The sequence below is a fragment of the Myotis lucifugus genome, unplaced genomic scaffold (assembly GCF_000147115.1).
Source record: "Myotis lucifugus unplaced genomic scaffold, Myoluc2.0 scaffold_624, whole genome shotgun sequence".
NCBI lineage: Eukaryota > Metazoa > Chordata > Mammalia > Chiroptera > Vespertilionidae > Myotis > Myotis lucifugus.
The window spans coordinates 202,485-223,865 of record NW_005871672.1 but is presented as its reverse complement, the minus strand read 5'-3'; the positions used below and the strand labels follow the sequence as shown (position 1 = coordinate 223,865).

General features: G+C 51.3%; 1 protein-coding gene across 3 annotated transcripts in view; it reads left to right on the top strand.

Moving 5' to 3' along the window:
* Nucleotides 1-20,290, top strand: part of NSMCE1 (NSE1 homolog, SMC5-SMC6 complex component) — a 28,226-nt gene extending 7,936 nt beyond the window's left edge. The window contains exons 3-8 of one of the 3 annotated variants that reach the window (XM_006104940.2): nt 13,071-13,192; nt 14,173-14,250; nt 15,715-15,861; nt 18,651-18,767; nt 19,580-19,700; nt 20,099-20,290. In XM_006104940.2, coding sequence (XP_006105002.1) covers nt 13,071-13,192; nt 14,173-14,250; nt 15,715-15,861; nt 18,651-18,767; nt 19,580-19,700; nt 20,099-20,178 — 665 coding nt within the window. In that variant the 3' untranslated portion in view covers nt 20,179-20,290. The remainder of the gene's footprint in view (nt 1-13,070; nt 13,193-14,172; nt 14,251-15,714; nt 15,862-18,650; nt 18,768-19,579; nt 19,701-20,098) is intronic. The other 2 variants (XM_023746065.1, XM_023746066.1) reach the window with 2 other exon arrangements.
* Nucleotides 20,291-21,381: the final 1,091 nt, after the last annotated feature.

Here is a 21,381-nt window from a genome sequence, read left to right as displayed (position 1 = left end):
ACTGCAAAGAGCCGTATGATGCCTTAATACTAAGATTGAAAGTGTTTTTGCCTTTATTTGACCTTTAAAGTAGTTATGATCTAATATAGAAAAGTCCTGTAGAATGTGTCTAGGAAATGATTTATTCTCACACTTTATGTACCATTTCTGTACATCAAGATATGGTTATGGTTATCAGGGTAGAACTATAGTTTGTTTTCTCCTGTTCATGAAAAAAAAAAGGTCATTCACAGTATTATTCTTACTTGAGAGGTTTTAAACAAAGAATGATGGAAAGAAAAGACCTAAAATTAAGTAAATACTTATAAAACCAGTATTGTCAGTCTCTTATCTTTTGAGAGATGCCTAGGAAAGGCCCTTTTACCAACTGGAAACATATTTAGCTTTTAAGAGAAGTAAAAACAAAGGAGTAATTGCAGTTTCCCTTGGGTTTTGTCCAGTTTATCAAAGAACTTCCTGTTCTGGGCTTTGTTTTGGGGTCTCTTCTTACTGTCACTAGGGGAAAACAAATTTCCCAAATCTCCCGGCTAGTGAAGAATTTAGACTTTGTTCTGCGGTCCTGGTGGAAAGCCTTGGTTTTGGCCTTTGAATGGCACCGGGACTTGTATTCCTCGTGCCCCTTACATTCTGTGCCAGGGCTTGCGTACACGCATGTGGTCGTTCAGCACAACTTCCTGAGACTCTCCTGAGCACCAGGCCTCTGCTAGGGACAGCTGCCACAGAGATAAAGTTTTGCTGCATCTTGGGTCTTGTGCGTCCTACACATATAGAATCAGATGATTCCAGTAGACACTCCTAATGGTGGGTACAGGAGGCCTCAGGAGTGGTGGTTAAGAAGACTTGGATTTGCCCTCGCCGGTTTGGCTCAGTGGATAGAGTGTCGGCCTGTGGACCAAAGGACCGGGTTCGACTCCGGTCAAGGGCACATACCTTCGTTGCAGGCTTTTCCCCGGCCTGGGCCCTGGTCAGGGCACATGCAGGAGGCAACCAATCGATGTGTTTCTCTCTGTCTTTCCCTCTCTCTTGCACTCTCTTTAAAAGATTAATGAAAAAATATCCTTGGGTGAGGATTAACAAAAAAAAAAAGGAAGACTTGGATTTGAGGATTTCTGCTTTGGATTGAGACAGAGTAACAGGGACTAGTTTACCTTCTGTCTGAAATAATTAAAAATGGACAGACTATATGAAACACGGCATTAGTCAATGAAGGACAGTAATCTTTTGACAGAGACAGTGAGGGTTTTTCCTCTTTTTTTCCAAATCCTCACCAAAGGATATGTTTTTCACTGATTTTAGAGAAAGTAGAAGGGAGGGAGGGAAAAGGGAAAGGAAGGGTGGGCGGGGGAGAGAGAGAAACATCAATGTGAGAGAGAGACATGGATGGATTGCCTCCTGTACATGCTCCAACCAGGGATTGAACCTGCAAGATAGGTATGAGCCCTGACTGGGGATTGAACCTGAAACCTTTTGGTGCACAGGATGATGCTCCAACTGACTGAGCCACCTGGCGAGGGCGGTTGTCCCCCTCTTGACACGAAATACATGTTCTCTTTTCTAACACCACCTCTCCAATTCCCTAGACACCAACTAGATATCCAGTAACTTAATTCAGTCCTGATACTGACTGCCTAGCATTAGTATCAGATCCCACACATTAAAGGGGCTCAATTCCACAAGGGTACCCCCACTTCAGATGTCAGACCACCCTACTTCTCCTATGACACCCTCCTCAGGTTTAACAGTTTGCTAGAATGGCTTACAGATACCAGGAAAACACTCTACTTACGCCTGTCTGACCTGATGCAGCAGATGTTTCCTACAGAAAACTAAAGAGACCCTAAGGAGCAGGGCATAAGCAAGATATACAGAACCTCTGGGCTTAGAGCGAGAGAGGAGAGACTAGTCAACAACTCTCTGCACAGAGTTTAAAAAGCCAACAGCTATTTCTGATAAAAACCCTTAAAAAAGTAGGAAAACTAGGGAACTTCCTCAGCTTGATAAAGGAGACCTATGTAAACATCACACTTAATTGTGAAAGACTTAATACTTTCCCCCAAGAACATCCATTCTCACCATTTCTGTTGTAACCAGTACACTCAGGCAAGAAACAAATAAAGGCCTCCAGATGGGAAAGGAAGAAGTAGAACTCTATTCACAGACATGATCTTCTGTGTAGAAAGTCTATGGAGTCCTCCCCAAAGCTACCAGACATGGTAAGTGAGTTTAGTCAAGTTGCAGGGCACAGCATCCCACTTCTACCCACTAGTCTTAGCGTCTGTTGGTGTTTCTTCCCTAAATGCACTCATCCTTTATTGGTTACCAACTTGCTATGAGGAGCTATTCTATACTCTAGCACCAACCTTTTGTAATTATGTTGTGTTATGTTTTATTTTTAAACTGTAGTGGGTTTTATATTTTTTAAATTTATTTTTATTTTTTATAACTGTTAGTGGGTTTTAAAATTATCTATTGTCCCAAGGACAAATTAGGTAAAATATCTAAAATTTTAGATTAAAAAATTAGGAGCTGGCATTATTTCACTGAGCAGAATAAATAATATGATGTTCAGGCAAAAAGCAAGTTAATTTAAATACCTTAACAAGAATAGATCAGTGAGTACAGTATCAGAAGGACATTGGGGTTTGATAGATAGTTTCTGTTTTGTCAAACCTCTATCCACATTCATCCTAGCTTTCTTTTTCTCACGCTGACTTAGGAGACTAGACTTGCTTCGTTGTTTTGGTGAGTATTTAAGGCTCACGCACACAGTAGGCTGCATGCATGCATGTGAGTCACAGCGATACTGTTGACATCTTGGGTTAGTGTGCCATCTCGTATCTGTAGCTGTAAATACCTTCTCTTTCCAAGGAGGACTCAGTGATACTGAGAAGCTGGCTCCAAGTACTTTCTCCTCCTACAGTGATTTCATTGTACATTTCTCCTCTTTGGACATGATGAACAGTTAATAAACTTACGACTGTCTGGGCCTGCTTGCCTTTCCAGTTAATCAAGGGGAATTATGTCTGTGGTCATAACTGAAAAGTGGCATTAAAATCAGCATGAAAAGTAACATCTAACATGTAAATTTGAGCATCTGATGGGTCGTCTCAGCTTTGCTCAGGTGAAATCTCAGGAAGAGGAAGCTTACACAGCAGGGACAGAGCCAGCTGCTCTGGTTTTAGGGTGGCCGGCCATCCCCTGCAGAGCCTTCATCAGCAGCTTGGGGTTCCCCGAGGCAGGTGGGAGTGGGGCCTGCCACTCATCTCAACAGACCACCTGTTTTCAAAGCGTGAGACAAAAATGAAATGCACATTAACAGCATCAACAGTAAAGTTGAGCTGAAAGTGGTTTAGTTTTCTGCGATGACTCAGATTGGACTTCAGGACTTGCCCTGCCTCAGTGCCTTCACGATGAAGGCACTGCTCTGTTGCTCCCTGGGAACTGACCGGCACAGCTCTGGTGAGAGGGATGGTGATAGGTGTGTTTCCTGCACATGTGGGGACAGGGGCCTACGTCCACTCCAGCCGTGTTGTTTTATGGGTTTTAGGGCATGCGGCTGATATGCAGGAACTGTGCCAAGCACTGAGAAATAGGTTTTATGCACTGTCATTTGAAGAAAGGACAAAGACTTCCTAACTGAAATAAGCTCTTGATTAAAAAAAAAAAAGATTTACATATACGCACCTGGAAACAGATCTCTCAACCAAAGGTTTGAAAAAGTCCATTGTTAAAGCCTTTCCACCCTGTACCCGCCGAGTCCTGCCGAGTCCTGGCTAATCCACCTTGTCACCCGCGCTGTCATTTTTCTCTCTGTGATTCAGACTCCTGAGGGTTAAGGTGTCAGGTTACATTGTTGTTGAGCCCTGAAATGTTTTTTAAGCTTTTATTATGGAAAGAGTGAAACAGAGAGAAAGCAGAGAGAATAATACAATGAGACCTCTTGTACCCATCACCCAATTAAAATGATAACTCATGACTCATCTTGTTTTATCTGTACTCAAACCTACTTACCCCATATTATGTTAAAGTAATTCTGAGGCATCATTGCGAATCTAAATAAGACTTTTCTTTTTTACAATGCATGCTCAAGTCCTTTTGTCACTGCCCCAAACTGAAGTCCAGGCATCTGACTTCTGGTCCAGACTTTGTCACGTACTGGCCCTGTAATCTCAGGTAAGTCCTTAACCCCTGTGGCCCTTGGTGTCCTCTTTTGAAGAACAGACTGTGCCGCATCCCAGCTCACCTCCGTGGAGGGTCTGATGGACAGACCGTAAGGGGCAGAGCGGTAGCACGGGGTGAATGATGTGCAGATGGAGAGAATGACTTGTCTAATATATTTGCTGCACAAAAGACAGCTCTCCTCCCTCCATTCTTCTCAGCACCGTTCACCAGCCATACTTGGGGAGCGCCATTGTCACCTCCCATCTTTTCACTCACATATCTGAATTTCGAGAGAACCTTTTCCCCCTGGAAATTGATGCAAAAGCCACAGTCTGAAAAGTGACCCCTCACACACCTTGGTGGCCCACTGTCCCTGCTTGCCAGCCTTTCCCGGGCCTGGGGTCTGCTTTCTCAGGCCTAACGTGCTCCCCCTCCCGCTCCCCTGTCTGATCCAGGGGCCGAGCTTCCCCACTGTCGGCGCCACAGTCAGCAGGACCCCCCAGCCAGCCTCATCAGATGCGAGGGCTATGACAGGGCCCACAGTGGTTGGTCCCCTGGGGTCTTATTTTTTGCTGTTATTTCCTCTGCCTAAAAATAGCATTTCCTATCTGATGTCTAGTTTGGAACAAAACTACTTATTGTTCAGAAGTTAGGGCAGCAGACTTCCGATTGCCTGCTGGCCGAGAATGCAGCGAGCCCTAGGTACCAGAACCCAGTGGGGGGGCTCGATTAGTAAGAAGAGGTTTGTTGGTTAAATTAAAATTTTAATTTTTTAGAAAAGGAGGTAATATGTACAGGGGTGGCCAGAAAACAATCTCTCAGAATGAATTGAACCAATCCCCGCTTCTCAGAGGAGAAGTGTCCCATTTTGCTCAGTGCTGCCCCAGCATGTCCACTGCCCTGAGTCCAGTTTTTTAATTTCCCCAACAAAAAGGCATTTCCTGCCAGAGAAAGTGCTGTTCTGTCCTTTCCTGGGTCTTTGGCCTTTAGTTCAGCTCCTCCTGCAGCACTGTGTGCTGACCCCCCGGGACCTGGACGAGTGCTGAGGGCTGGACCTCCCTTCTTTGCCACGGAAGTGATGGCGATGGCCTGGGTTCAGCCTCCAGTGTCCTCTGAGCGCAGCCCTCTGTCTTCAGCACCGCCTCGGGCATCTCCCAGGCACTGCAGACACTTCATCTTTCTCTGGTGTCTGAGTCCCTCTTTGTGACTCCGAAGATGCAGTGCCTGGTCCAGAGGATGCCCGTGTGACTGTGGTAGGTCTGGCATGGGGAGTGTTCTCAGAGCATTGGCTGTGCTCTACAGAGGCTGTGGCTTACTGCCAGCCTGGGATCTGGAGCAGGGCAGGCCTGGGCTCCACTTCCAAGTTGTGGGAGCTCTGGAGAACTTATTTAACATCTCCCAGCCCCTTACATGTAAAGATGATATTAATAACTCACGGAGTTACTGTTCTTGCAGTGATGAGAAGAACCAAGCTAATGAACGGTGGGCAGCACATTCTAAGGTGAATTACAGCCCCACATCTGCAGGCCTAACAATAGCGACTTCACCACAGCCCACAGAACGTGCCCAGGTATAGCCTGCTGACAAGTAGAACACAGGTGGCACCTAAGCTCTGCAGACCCTTGCTTGCTTCAGATATGGTGCTAAGTGCCGGGTTAGGGTGTCTGCTCTCTGAGGAGAGGCATGTGATAGGCGCAGCCTTGTTCCTCACTTCTTGTAGCTGTTCATCCCACGTCACTGACTGCGGGTCAGCAGGATCGAGGGACCTAGGCTCTGATCCAGCTCTAGCTGCAAAAAACCTCTGATACTTTCATACTTACATGAAGTTTGTAGTGTTTTTTTTCCCGATTAGTTTGGATTCTGAAGGGAGAAGTGCTTTATTAATTAGTTCTGTGAAGTCCTTAAAGTGGTAGAACCAAGACTGGAAATGAAATAGTTGCCTCAGAATTGTGTGATCCGTTTTTATGTTGTGCACTTCATCTTGGGCGTGGACTCATAGGATATTGGAGCCAAATGGATCCTCCGGTGCTCCGGCAGCCCAGTGCATCCCTGCAGATTTGCAAGCGGTAGCCTCGACCATGAGCTGTAGCCATAGGGGAGGGGCTGGGCAGAGCAGTGAAGATGAGCTGGTCTGAGGACAGTACTGGAAGTGCTAATCTGGTGTAACCTTGACACGTAATGAGCATGTTAGGGATCTTGTTAGTGAGCCAGAGACCCCAGTTATGGCCAACTTCAAAAGGAACGTCCGTGTTGGGAGGCTCCTGGGGGAGGGGCACACAGGGCTGACTGATGGCTGGGTGCCAGGCTGAGGAATTGGCAGGAACCAAGGAGCACAAGGGCTCAACCATAGCTGCACCTCATGGCCAAAGCCACCTCCAGCTCTCCCCACTGCCCTGCCTCAGGCTGAGTGTGCCGGACAGGCTGAGTGTAGCCGCTGGGCCCACTCCTGGCTGACCTAAGATCTGCCTCTTTAGCTTCCTGCCCTCTGGTTCTCTGGATATGGGATAATTCTCCCACCAAAATCATACATATAGGGGAAAGGCAATTTAAAACAACAACAAGAAAAGCTAGGGTCTGGTTAGGGTTGAAAACGGCTGCTAGGCAGCCAGGTATCACCAGACGACTTCAGTGTGGCATGGGAACTGTGGAGGGTGCATGGGAACTGGAGGGTGGCATGGGAACTGTGGAGGGTGGCATAGGAACTGTGGAGGGTGGCATAGGAACTGTGGAGGGTGGCATGGGAACTGTGGAGGGTGGCATAGGAACTGGAGGGTGGCATGGGAACTGCATCTGGTCGGGTCAGGGAGGGCCTATATAGGAGGGGACATGTCCGGATGCTAGAGAACTGGAGCCTGGGTGGTTGGAGCCAGCGGTGGTGGTAGGAACACGATGGCAGGGATGTGTGCGAGGCATGTGTGAAGTTGGGGGTAAGGCGATGGGTGGCCTTCAGAGGTGGGAGAAAGGGGGAGACTTGCCAGGGACCCACAGAGAGGTGGGCAGGACTGGGCTGGAGCGCACGCACTGCTGGCCCCATGGCACCGGCTGCCTCTGTTGCTGCCAGAAAGTTAAGTTGGTGGGGGAGTGTCACTGAGCAAAAGAGAAGTTTATTCTCAGGTTTCTGACACAGGGTGTCGGTGACACGTAGAATATCAGCAGTGAAGAGGGACACGTGGCCCTGAAGGAAGCTTGTGTGGTAGGAGAGGGTGGGACTCAAGGGAACGTGAGCAACTGAGCAGATGGCTGGTTTCTGTAATAAGTAAGGACAGCAGTCGGAAGTAGCTTTTAAAATAAAAATACAGTAAAAACATTCATGTTTTTGAAATATGAGACTAGACAGCAAATCAGAGGTGGTGGGGAGAGAGGACAGTGCAGGGTGGCTCATCTTCACGTGGCCCAGATGTCTGGAAAGTCTGATGTATTAGAATGCGTTTGATCTGCCCCCAGAGTGCATTTTTCTGAATGGTCCCCAGGAGAGGCCTTTTCAGTGGAAAATGTGAACCATCACTTTCAGAGGGAGGTGGGACTTGCCGCTGTACCACTGAGGCGAACAGGAGTGGTTCCTGCTATGAAGAACCCTGTCAGTTAGTCAGTGAGAGGTAGTTCTTGCAGGTCTGAGGTTCCCAGAGTGTGTGCTCTGCAGGGAGGTTTCCAGCAAGCCAAGGCACAGGCCTGTGCAGAACAGCAGGCCCACCCTCCGTTCTGGGTGGTGGGGCAGAGGAAGAAGGCGCAGAAGCACTTTGCACTGGGGGCAGCCGAGAAGCTTTCATGGAAAAAAGTGTCATTTGAGTTGGCTTTCATAACTAGTAGGCAGAAATAGGAATGAGAAGGAGGGAGGCCTTTCAGAAAGGAAGGACGTAAGCAGAGGCACGGAGGCAGGAAATATGGTCGTGTCTCACCCCTCTGATCACAAGTTTTCAGCAGCTGTGGCTAAATTTCATTGTCATTCTACTGTCAAGATTCTTGTCTATCTCCTTTATGTGGCCCTCATGGCTGTGCCTTCCCCTGCCACCAGCGTGATCTTTTCTTTAATGATATTTATGTACACAAGGAGCTTACAAATACCTTTCTCTGTCGGAAGTCAAATACAGAGAGCGTTTAAATGCCCTGGGATGACCCCCGTGGTCATCAACTTGGTGGGTAATCTGCCAGGCCTTTTTCCTGCAGTAATGTTTCCTTGGTTTTATTATTGTTTTTAACATAAATGGTCCCACAAATGTGTTTTCTGCTGGTTTTTCCCTCTCAGAGTGATTTTTAAGGCACAAATCTTTTGAAATCAATTATTTAAAAATTTTTTATCATTTTTTTAATTTCCAATTACAGTGGACATACATTATTATACTAGTTTCAGGTGTATACCCCAGTGATTAGACATTATATAACTTGTTAAGTGATCATCCCCATAAATCTCACGCCCATCTGATACCATACATAGTTAATAGAATATTGACTATGTTCCTTAGGCTGCACTTTATAGCCCCATGACTATTCTGTAACAATCAATTTGTACTTCTTAATCCCTTCACCTTTTTCACTCATCCCCCAACTCCCCTCCCATCTGGCAACTGTCAAAACATTTTCTGTATCTGTAAGTCTTTTTCTGTTCTGCTTGTTTGTTTTGTTTTTTAGATTCAATTGTTGATAGATGTGTATTTATTGCCATTTTATTATTCATATTTTTTATCTTTTTTTTCTTCTTCCTAAAGAAGACTCATATAATACTGGTTTGGTGGTGGTGAACTCCTTTAGTTTTTTCTTGTTTGGGGAAGCTCTATATCTGTCCTTTGATTCTAAATGATAGCTTTGCTGGGTAGAGAAATCTTGGTTGTAGGTCCTTGCTTTTCATCACTTTGAATACAAACCTCAGTTCTCAAACATCTCCCATCTTGAACAATTCAGTTCTCAACTAACTTGTTTATGGAAAAAATGTCTGTTGTCCAACAAAACTTCAGTTCTCAACCCGATAACCCTTTACTGCTGAAAGCTATGTGATCAGTCACGTGTCTCAGGCAACAAAGGAGAGAATGCGTGAGTATAAGTCAGTTTATTGCTAAACCTCACATTATTAACATCTCAGGAAATTGTTCTGTGATTATTTTCATGTTCTTTTGCTTTTTGTTGCTGCTTATTGTTGTTATTAAATACCTACAGTAACTCGCCATGGGTCCTAAGGAGGTTAGTGGTAGCAGCAAAGTGAAAAGGAAAGTTGAGAGAACAGTGATAGAGCTTAAAAAGAAATATTTGCACTCTGGCTGGTGTCCCCAGTGGTTAGAGCACTGGCCTGTGCACCAAGGAGTCGAAGCTTTGATTCCAAGTCAAGGGCATGTACTGGGTTGCAGGTTCGATCCATGACCTCCGGGGCGCATGCAGGAGGCAACTGATTGATGTGTCTCTCTCGAGTTGATCTCTCTCTCTCTTTCTCTTTCCCTCCCTCCCTCCTTCCCACTCTCTCTAAAAATCAATGGGAAAAATATCCCTGGGTGAGGATTTTTTTTTAAAAAAAGGAAAACATAATTGCAAAGTATGATAGAGGTGTTTGTGTGTGTCTGATCTGGCTATCGAGGATGGCATGGCAAAATCGACTCTCAGCACAATTTTAAAACATAAAGAGGCCATCAAGAGTGCTGATGTTGCTAAGGGTGTGAAAGTGCTCACGAAACAATGATCACCTGCAATTGAGAAAGGTTAAAACAGGGAATCATTTGGGGGTCTGGAATGGAGTAATTCAATTTACATTTTTTCTAATGGGAAGAAATGATTTGGTTTTCAAACAAATCACTTCTAGAACAGCCTTCTGGAATGAATTAAGTTTGGGAACCGAGGTTCCGCTGTATTTCTTGCCACTCCCTTCTGGCCTGCATAGTTTCTTTTGAGAAACCAGCTGACAATCTTATGGGAACTTCCTTGTAGGTTAACTGCTTTTCTCTTGCTGCTTCTAAGAATCTCTTTGTCTTTAAACTTTTTTATTCATTTGTGATGTGTCTTGGTGTAGGCCTCTTTGGGTTCATCTTGTTTGGGACTCTGCGATTCCTGGACTTGTATGTCTATTTTCTTCACCAAGTTAAGGACGTTTTCTGTCATTATTTTTTCAAATAGGTTTTCAATTTCTTGCTCTCTCTCTTCTCCTTCTTGCACCCTCATGATGCAGATGTTGGTACGCTTGAAGTTGTTCCAGAGGCTCCTTACACTATCCTCTTTTTTAAAATTCTTTTTCTTTTTGCTGTTCTGATTGGGTGTTTTTTGCTTCCTTTTACTCCAAATTGCAGGTTTGATTCTCAGCTCCATCTTCTCTACTGTTGTTTCCATGTAAATTATTCTTCATTTCAGTTAGTGTATCCTTCATTTTTGACTGGTCCTTTTTTGTGTTGTTAAGGTTCTCACTAAGTCCATGGAGCATCTTTATAACCAGTGTTTAATCTAGTAGACTGCTTGTCTCCATTTTGTTTAGTTCTTTTTATGGAGTTTTATTCTGTTCTTTCATTTGGGACATGTTTCTCTGTCTCCTCCTTTTGGCAGCCTCCCTCTGTTTGCTTCTATGCATTGGAGCTGCCACGTCTCCCAGGCTTGAGAGAGTGGTGTAATGTTGTAGGTGTCCTGAAGGGTCCAGTGCCCCAGCCTTCCTGATCACCCACCCAAACTGGGCACTCGAGGTGCACCTCCTGTGGGGACTGTATACACCCTCCTCTTGTAGTTGAGCCTTGAATGCTGTTGGTACATCAATGGGAGGGATTTACCCCTGGGCCAATCAGCCGCAAGGACTGGCTGCGACCACAGACCACTGACTTCTGACCACCATGGAGGATTAGCTGTGCAGGGGTCCACCCCACAGATCAGGACTTACTTCAGCAGGTCTCTGGTTTCCACCGAATCTGCCACTTAACTGTCGCTTGTGAAGGTGGTTGGGTGGTGGTGCTTTGATGTGATCTGAACTGTCCACTGGGTGCGCTGGCTCTGGGGCCTCCTGGGATGTGCAGGCTAAGGTCAGCCACTGCCTGTGTTCTGCCCAGGGCCATCTGGCATGAGCTATAAAGCAATCTGCAGATGGCTGCTACTTGTGCGGGGCTTGAAGGTGCCCTGGGAAGGCCAACCTGTGAGCCAAGGCTGACTGCTGTTAGGACTGGGCCTGGGCCACTTAGTAAGAGGTATGGGGCTTGCTGAGGCCAAATGCTGCTTATTTGAGATTTTAGGAAAATCTGAAGCATGAGCCAAGAGAGGCCATTCATATGGAAAAGCCACTGGGAAACAGCGTGGGTGGGCCCCAAAGTTGGGTGGGGCGGGGCCTCAGGGAATCTCAGATATGGCACAGCCTGCTGTCTCTGGGAGGGGAGGGCTCATCAAAGGAACAGTGGCCTCTGCCAGCACTTCTGTCTGGGGGAAAGCTGCCCCTCCAGCTCTCGCCCTGATGCTGGACAATTCAGTTCCTCCCATATGTCTCTGATGCCTTTCAAGCTGCTGCCCCAGAGCTGGAGCTCAGAGCGAGTGAGTCTGGGTAAGTCTGTGCGTGTGCCCTTTTAAGAGGAATTGCCTGGGACTCCAGCAGCCCTCTGTCTCACTCAGTCACAATCCTTGCTGGTTTTATAGCCAGAAGTTTTGGGGACTTATCTTCCTGGCACTGGAATCCTAGGCTGGGGGGCCGGGTTTGGGGCTGGGACCCTCATTCCTGAGGGGGAACCTCCACAGCTGAGATAGCCCTTTCGATTTTTATCCACCACATGTGGGTGTGGGACCAACTCATTCCACACCTCTGCCCCTCCTGCTAGTCTCAATGTGGCTGCTTCTTTAAATCCCTAATTGTAGAAGTTCCACCCAGCCCGATTTCAGGCAGTTCTGAATGATGGTTGCTCTGTTGTTTAGTTGTAATTTTAATGTGATTGTGGGAGGAGGTGAGTACTGTTTAAGCTGCCATCTTGACTGGAAGTTCAATTGATTATTGAAATAAGTGAAAAGAGTAATACATAATATTGGTTTTAAAATGTGTCATAGTATAAATGGTACGAAGAGGAAAGGTGACCCTGACCATCCTGCTTCCAACTCGGAAAGGCTCCCCATTGCCCACAGGAGGAAGGTCACACGCTCCCCTGCCCGCAGGGCCTGTGCCATCTGGCTCCTGCTTCCACTGCAGCCTCATCGGCCCTTCTGGCCCTTCTTCCCTCCCAGGCTCTCTGCTTTCCATTCACCCCAGACCCCTGCAATACTGGGTTGGGTGGCCCCACCTGGCGCTCTGTCCATCCCCTCCTCTGATTGGCTGATGGACCCTGCCAGTAGTAGCTGCCTTCTTGTAGTCTCTGGGCTGTGCGCCTGCTGTTGGCAACGTGGAGGTGGGAGAGCAGTCAGCCTGGCTGCTTTCACGTGCCTGATGGTGTGATGCTTGCGGCATCAGCCCCCTCTCCGCATCTGGGGGGAGGATGGTAGTGTCGGCTCGGAGGGCTGTTGGCAGGGTCAGTGAATTACTGTGTGCAGAATGCTGGGACCAGGGCATCTGTTGGGAATGCTCGGTGTGAGCTGCTGTTCTTCACTGTTTGTGAGGATATTCAGGGACAGAGGCTTCGTGTAGGGAGCTGAGACGAGGTGGGGAGCTGGGCTGTGAGTTGCGTGTAGCAGGTGCTCAGCACAGGTTCTGGGCACACAAGGGTGTGCGAGGTGCCGTGTGGGGATGGTATTGGGCATCAGGGAGCTGTGTGGGAAAGCAGGCTGGGGCTGTGAGCCAAGACAGAAAGACCACAGCAGGTTCACATACCTGTCCTGGGCCTTTCTACCTCCCAGGACCCGTTGTCTCTCCGGACAGACCAGGAAGAGAAGCCACATTCACCAGAGAGGCTGGGGCCTTTGCCCATTTCTGGCTTTGCTCTGCCGTTCAGGGTGACACACGTTTGATGAAGCACACCCCCTCCCCCTTGTCTGTTTGTTTCCAGGCAACGCTCCTGTGGAGAAGTTGGAGGACTTCATCCACAACATTAACAGTGTCTTGGAGTCCTTGTATATTGAGATAAAGAAAGGAGTCACCGAAGATGACGGGAGACCCATTTATGCGCTGGTAAGTGCCAGACAGAGCCCTCTAGTGGCATTTGTGAGGAACTGTTACTGAGACAACTGCCAGGTGCCTCCGGGGGAACAGGGTGACCCGCCTCAACGAGGGCTCTGAGACAGGAGGGAGACAGACAGATGGCTGAGCCCTGCCACCTCCCGACCTGGCCCGCTCTGTGCTCCCCAGGACTGTGGTCTCTATAGAACCCCCTGCTGTTTTCAGGGCGGGGTGACCAGAACCTGCACCTGGACTCTTGCCCTCAGTGCTCGCCTCACTGCCCCAGTGGGATGCATTTGACTTTGTTTTGTTTGTTGACCGTGTTCTGCAAGAAGTCACCCAAATGTATGGAATATTAGCATTAAAGGGATAAAATGCTCTTCATTTGGAACAAGACTTAGGAACTGTGGAAAGAAAAGGTGTGGGGCACAACAGATTGAGCCCATTTGGAGCCTCCTGTTTTTAGATTTTCCCTCCTAGTTAGCAAACAAGGTGAAGGAGAGGCGGGAGAAGCTGACAAGCCCCCCTGTTTGGCTAGGGAACTGTCTGAGGCCAATCAAAAGAGATCAGGCTCCTATCAGTCAGGCCCACGCAGACAGACTCCAGTGCAGGTTTCCCAAACTCTGTACCAGGGAAGAAAGGGTTGTGGAGTCAAATAACTGGAAATGCAGTTTAAACGGTGGGTCAGACCTCTTCACTGCCCTGCTCAGTGCTTGTGCGTGTGAAGCTCCAGGAGTATGCAGACAGATCTTCCAGATGTATCTTGAGTTTGAAAAATATTGTACAACTTCTGGAGCTCTCAAATCGTTGAGAATTAAACATGTTGACTGAGCTAAAGATTTATGTCTCTAATATCAGACTGGTTACAATCCCATCGTTGTGGCCCCACAGGGCCTGGACATAGGTCCTCATTGCTGGGAGGGAGCATCAGCAAGTGCATTAGCTGACAAGTGAAGGCACAGCCTGACCGTCATGCTGACTTGTTTTTTTAGGTGAATCTTGCAACAACTGCGATCTCCAAAATGGCCTCAGATTTTGCAGAGAACGAACTGGATTTGTTTAGAAAGGCTGTAAGTAATAGGGACTCCCACCAGCCGAGCTTCTTATGGGAAGCCTTCATCATTAGAAATGGAAACTGCAGTCTTCAGGGGCCACCGCCATTGCTGCCCAAGAAAGCCTTTGCAGGGGGATGTCAGTGAGCGCCCACCCCGAATTTACAGCTGCCCCGTGATGGTGGGGAGGTCACCGAGGCTGCCTGCGAGAGGGCTGGCCCAGGTCTGACCCCTGACGAGCATCGGGCCTCATGGGCGTGTGATGTAGGTGAACAAGCCTCACTGCAGGCACGGGCAGTGCGGTTTGGGACCGCCAGCAGCAGCACCGGGGAGCTTGCTAGGAAGGCCTCATCCCGTCCTCACCCAGACCCTTGGCTCATTTACACGGACCGGCGCTGCTCTGCATGCCCTGCTTCGGAGCTGGTTACTCAGTCCTCATTTCACTCACCTGGCAGAGTAGCTGAGTAAGACGGTTCTCAGCCCTGGGTGCACATTACAGTAACTGGGTCAGTAAAAATAATTTCGACATTTGGCCTCACAACAGGTCTATCCAATCCAGGTCCCTGAGGACAGAGTCCTAGACTCATTCCTTTCTAAGCCTCCTCTGGGGACAGTCAGCCAGGCTTGAGGACCAGGCTCTGAGACACCCTACATACCTGTGTGTGCAGGAAGCCTCTCCCCAGCGACTCCGCCCTGTGTCGGGCTGCTCGCCTGTCAGCCTCCCCCGCCTGGGTCCACAGTGCTTCTGCGGCTCCAAGCTTGCGCTCTCCCAGCCCACCCTGGCTCTGCTTTCTGCCCTGCCTGGCTCCAGCCTGCCAGTCAGGCAGCCTTGGGGGCCTGGCCACCTTTGAGCTGTAGGGGTGCAGCTTCATTTACTCACTTATCCATTTTTCAGCTTCTCCATCTTCGGGGAGGTAGGGACATGAGAGGTGAGGTGACCCTCTTTGATTTGGGAGCATTGAGAGGATTTATTTGGGACAATGTTACAAGAGTGACTGTTGAGGTAGAAGGAGTGAACATGATTATGGCTTTTTAATTTATTTTTTAATGAATTTTAGAGAGGAAGGAAGGAGGAGAGAGAGAGAGAGAGAGAGAGAGAGAGAGAGAGAGAGGGAGGGAGAGAGAGAGAGAGAGAGAGAGAGAGAGAGAGAGAGAAATATCAATCGGTTGCTTCTCATACAACCCCAACTAGAGCACTGGAGATCGAACTCACAACCTGGGTATGTGCCCTGACTGGGAATTGAACAGCCACTCTTTGGTGCACAGGTTAGTGCTCAACCAGCTGAGCCACTGGCCAGGCAGTTTGTGGCTTTTGATGCATGCGATGAGATGAGATTTCCTGAAGGACCGTACCGGTGTGCAGCTCTGCCTGTGATATGAGTAGTTTTACTAGCCCCCCTCCCCCACCAGGATTGGTATCCCTGCTTAAAACTTGTGTTTGCCAACTTAATAGATGAATGTGATACCTGCTGTTTATTCCAGTTGGAACTGATTATTGACTCAGAAACTGGCTTTGCCTCTTCCACAAATATTTTGAATGTGGTTGATCAACTTAAAGGCAAGAAGATGCGGAAGAAGGAAGCTGAGCAGGTGCTGCAGAAGTTCGTACAAAACAAGTGGCTGATTGAGGTACTCTGCCCCGTGGGCTCCCAGCTAGCGTGGCTCCCTTTTTAGAATTCATACTGTTTCCTTCAGAACCCGATTGTACCCAGCTGATGTCCTTCCAGGGCCCTCATCTGCTTTGATGCCCACATGCGATCTGTCCAGGGGCCACAGCCGGTGGCAGAGCCAGGGGTTGCACCCAGGTCTGTGGGCTGCAGGCAGTGTGTACAGCGGTGAAGAGCACAGGTGCAGTGTCAGGTCTGGGCCTGCATCATGGCCCGGTGACCTCGAGTTCTGCGTCTGTAAGAGGGAGTATAGGATCCACCTCAGGGCTGCGAAGGACGGAATGAGTGGTGTGTGTCAGGGGCCCGGAGATGGGCTCCCAGAGGAACTGCCTTCATTGTCGTGGTTAGCACTGTCCTGACGAGGACACACAGACCAGCTTGAGGCGTGGGGAGTCTGTGCGAGGATCAGACTGCAGCTTCTAGACAGCCATGTCTGGTTCTACTGATGAACAGAACTGATGCTTCCATTCTCTTCCCACAAAAGACAGGCTCCGCTCTTGCCCAGTTCACCACAGCACCCCCTCTCTGAGCTGTGGAGGAGCAGCTGGGGCCTGGGGGTGCTGGCTGGCCCCCGACCAGCCTTCCTGGGGCAGCACTGCGATCAGAGGGACACCCTCAGAATGGGCCCTCACAGACACACTTGTGGGCACCTCGCATTCATTACTACAGAGGACTCTAGTGCCGGGGGGCCCTCTATTGGGCATGGAGGTGCGCAGGCGGCTGTGTGGCCTGTCCGAGGCCCTGGGTGGGGTGGTCAGATGCAAGGCATTGGAGGTCACTTTGTGTGGTCTCCCCTGGAGGGCCTGGCACCTGCCTGGGCACCTGACACGGCCCTCCCTGTGACGCGTCCACAAGGCTGAGGAAGGTCACGGATGAGCACTGGGCAGTTTCAGGCATGTAGCCGGTGTTTCGTACACACGGTTCGAGCCCAACTCAGCTGAACAAGGTCCACTTGTCTCCCCTCAGATGTTTCTCGTGGGGTGAGAGCTGGTCACGGCAGTGCTGGGACACGGAGGAGCAAAGCAGACCGGCTCATGCTCTCAGGGGCTCATGGCCGGGGGTGGAGGGAAAGAGCCCAGAAATGAGTCAGCCATCTCCCTGAAGTACTTGCAGATAGAAAGCAAACATGATGTCATTATAACGTTAACAAAGGCGCCTGCCCGCGCTGAGGACTGGCACGAGCTGCAGGCTGCGGGAGGCAGCTGGGGTGGGGAAGCTTACCCAGGGCTGGAGGAGCAGCCTCTGCAAAGGCCCGGTGCCCCGAGGGGACAGGTGCTCAAGGAGCGGAGGCCAGAGCGTGCTGAGCACAGGCGTGAGGGGGACGCGGGACACAGTGAGCCTGCGCGATGGTGACGGGTTGGCTCTTCAGCAAGAACGGGGCAGCCTTGACGGGTCGAGGCAGAGACAAGGCTGTTTGCCCTGCACAGCTCAGGGTGCTGCAGAGGGGCAGGAGGGGGCTGAGTGCAGTTAGGCGGAGTGAGGTGGATGGGTGGTGGCTGTGGACAGGGACTCCATATGGATTTGGGAGCTTTTGAGAAGGAAACAGCTACAGGACTATGCCCACAACACCTGAGGCACAGCGCCCACGCACTCTGGCGCTGGACGGCCTGCAGTGCTGGACGGGAGTGCCTCCTGCCGCTCTCCTGCTCCCTGCAGCCAGCTCTTCGGCCTGACGCTCTGCACCTGTGGGCCCGTCTCCCTCTGTGTGGTCACTGGGGCCACTGTGGTGGCCGGAGTGGGTGAATGCACTTCCTGGCTTGGTCACACAAGCACACCATTTCCTGGGGCAGGAGCTGGGGTGGGGGTGCTTAATGTCCGAAGTGAGAGAAATTGCTCTTGCTTGTTGTAAAAATTAGACAGAAAGTAGCAGAAGCACAGGGGCCCTTGGGGATGATGTGGAGGCATCCGTCTTCAGGGGCACCTTCTGGCAAGGCGTCTCCCTCTCCCATCAGAGGCCAGGCTCAGACGTAACAAAATGGTCAACAGAGCACATCCCGGTTCATTGGTTGACTTTATGAATCAAGATAAACTTACAGGGGCTTCGGTGCCATTTGCCTCCGAACTGGTCCCCCTCAGCCAGCCGCCTCTTCCCTGTAACTTGGTGACAGGCCAGCTGAGCTCTTTCCTCGGGTTTCCCACACTTCCTGGTGTTCCCAGGGATTTTAGGTCACATGGCGTGTGGACTGTGTCTGGACCTGGGACCAGGGAGGCCCCCTCCTCCTCCCTCCCCCCTCACCCCCCCAGTGCCACCACAGTGTGACTTGGGGCCTGCCCCTGCCCTGTTGGCACAGTTCCCAGCTTTGTCTGTAAGGTGATGTGGCCGGACGTGATCTTGGTCTCTGGAGGCTCCAGGCAGCAGTGCTGGGAGGCACCTGGTATGCTTCCAGGGAGTGAGGGGACTGTCTTGAGTTCACCCCTTGGGGAGATTGTCTCCCTTCCTGGTCGGCCCCATTGTAGGTGGGCTGCTCTGCAGACTCGTGACTCATCTGTCTAGGCATGAGTGAGGTGCTCAGAAAATGTGAGGGCTTGGGGTCCTCGATTTCTTTCGGTCTTTGCCTAGGTTCCCACTGGGGGCGCTGCCGAGGGGCCAGTGTGGACACCGTGGGCCGGGGCTGGTGCACCCGAAGTGCTGAGGGCATCGGGCCTTTGTGCCTCTGGGCCCTGAGCCGTGTGGCTCAGAGGGAACAGGATGCCAGCGGGGAGGCTGCTGTGCGGTGGCCTAAGAGATGCTGCCCCGTTGTGTCCCTGCAGAAGGAAGGCGAGTTCACCCTGCACACCCGGGCCATCCTGGAGATGGAGCAGCACATCCGCGAGACGTACCCCGACGCCGTGAAGATCTGCAACATCTGCCACGGCCTCCTCATCCAGGTGCCACTGTGGGGCTCCCCACCGGGTGCGCGGCCCCGGCGCTCTGAGGGCACCTCACTGAACTGCGTGGGCCCCGGCCTCTGGCATTGCCGTCACCCCCGATGTGAGCAGGAGGGCCTCTCCTCGGAGGTGTCTGGACGACCCCATGAACGCAGTGCCTGGCCCTCTGCCGATCCCAGGGCTCTTGACTGTATTTTCTCCAGGAGGCGGTCAGAGGTCGGCCGTGTTCCTGTCATCTCGGCTGTTGTGTGGGGACCGTCCTCCCGTGCCCGTTGCTGGTTTTACACGGTGGACTTTGTGGGGCTTCCCAGCCGCTGAGCCAGTGCTGGACTTAGGGCTCCTCCTCGTTCACGTTTATCTTTGTGCAGCGCTAACTGCACTCTGATGAGCCACTTTGCACCTGCCCCCTTGGGTGCCCGGTGATTGCTGCCTTTGGCTGAATCCCTGGAGGTGGAATTCCTGGGACAGAGAGTGTAGGTGTTTTTTTAAGTGTTTGAAATACATTGCCCGGTGCTTTCTGAAAAGTTGTATCACATCCACCGGCAGGATATGAGGCCTACACGTGCAGGGAGCTGAGTTTTGGGGTGCTGTTGCTGCTCTGCGGGGCCTGCCAGCCACCACTGCCTGCCCTGGCCTGTAGTCTTGAGCTGCGTTCGTTGGAATTCTTTAATCAACCCATTGCACCAAGGACTTTGGGATGATTATCATTCGTCTGGGGTTTGGAAGACAAACATGTAGCGAGCCGGACAGTCTCCTGCAGGTGTGTGCGCGGAGGTGCGAACGGGGCTCCAAGCTGTCTGTTCTTGTTCCAGGGTCAGAGCTGCGAGACCTGTGGGATCAGGATGCACTTACCTTGTGTGGCCAAGTATTTCCAGTCGAATTCCGAGCCGCGCTGCCCCAACTGTAACGACTACTGGCCCCACGAGATCCCAGGTTGGTGTCCCTGAGGCTCCTGGGCTCTCCTGGCCTGTGGGAGGGGCCCTGGGAGGTGGGGCGCATGTGGGGTCTGCATCAGCAGGGCCGGGACCCCCCATGCAGAGGGCTCTGCGGTCAGCGGGGCTCCTGGTTTGCATGGTTCAGAGGCTCCCTGGAACTCACTAGAAAGCCCCAGGCACATGGGTCCTGGTCTAGACGAGGCTCTCTCCCAGCAGCTCCCTCGGGTGGTGCACGTGTCACCGGGCTCACTCCCGTCCTCGCAGTGGGTGGAGGGTTAGCAGTGAGCACTGTCAGGACAGGGTCCCGGGCACGTCACGTGTAGCTGGGAGCGTGGCTGTTGTCAGGAGTGCAGCCAGCCCTGCCCTTCAGTGTCCTCCGGTGTTCTCTGTGTGTAGAAGTCTTCGACCCCGAGAAGGAGCGGGGGGCTGGACTCTCCAAACCCAGCAGGAAGTCCCTGCGACCCAGGCAGCACTAGCGGGAGTCGTGGCCCCGGCTGGAAGACCCGTGCCTCGAGTTCACACGTGTCACCTCCTCCGAGCTTTATTTTCCCTTATTAGCAGGTTTGAAATAAAACTTACTTCACCGCAGCCCCCTCTGTGTTATGCGCCCGTCTGTGGGAAGTGCGTCCTGGCCGATCAGGTCTTCCTGGAGCTCTCTGATACGGGAGCCCTGGGTCAGGTCCCAGCGGGGGAGGTGCCACAGCGCCGGCCCAGGGGGCCCACTGTCCTTGCTCAGGGTGGCCTCGCCATCACTCTCCAGCTTTGGTTACTTGTCCCACCAGCACTGGCCAGCCAGACCTGGACTGGTGAGGGCCTTGGCCTTGACCTCCCCATGGTCTGGACTCTCCTCTGGCCCATGATGCAACTGGCCCAAATGGGCATGTAGCCTGCAGGCTCGGCTGAAGGTACCCTCCTCAGTGGGCTCTTCTGTCCTGGCTCAGTGCCTGGCAGCCCTGCCCATCAGCTGCCCCAGCCCTGAACTGGGGGTTTGGCCTCGGTGCCTCCTCCTCCCTGGCCTCCTGCATCAAACCTGTCATGACACCTGGCTGCCCACCTGCCAGGTGGCCCTCAGCCCCCCATGGCTGCCCTGGGCCAGGTCCCTCCTCCACCTTCCCTCTGCACCGGCTCCTCACTGTTCCTGGTTCCAAGCGGCCCACCTGCTCCATCTTTTCTACCACAGTGACCGTCCCATGATGCCAATCAGCCTGGCGCCCCTGCTGAAGACCCCTGTGACTGCTGACAGGACTCGGGTCCAGGCACACAGGACTCACGGGCCCAGATGATGAGGCCCTTGCGCATCTCATGGCCTTTCCTTCCCCCCTTTTCAGCGGGGCAGCATTCCTCCCGGTTCCTGAGCGAGGTCCTGCTCCTCCCTCTGAGCCTTTGCCTTGTCCCCTCTGCCTGAACCTCCTTCCTTGGAGCCTGCCTGTGTCTGCTGGCACCTGCCCCCCCTTTAGGTCTTGGCTGGGCGTCACTCCCTGGGTCATCACACTTGCCACGCAATTTCAGTTCCTGTCTTTCTTCCCCTCGGTGTCAGTCAGGACCCTGTTAGTCGGACAGAAAACCCAGCTCCAACTGGTTTAAACAAGGAAGGCCTGGGCCAGAGGCGCCTCCAGGAGAGGCTCGACCCGGTGTTCCGAGGGCACCGAGCATCCAGGCCCCCCCCCCCCCCCGGTGTC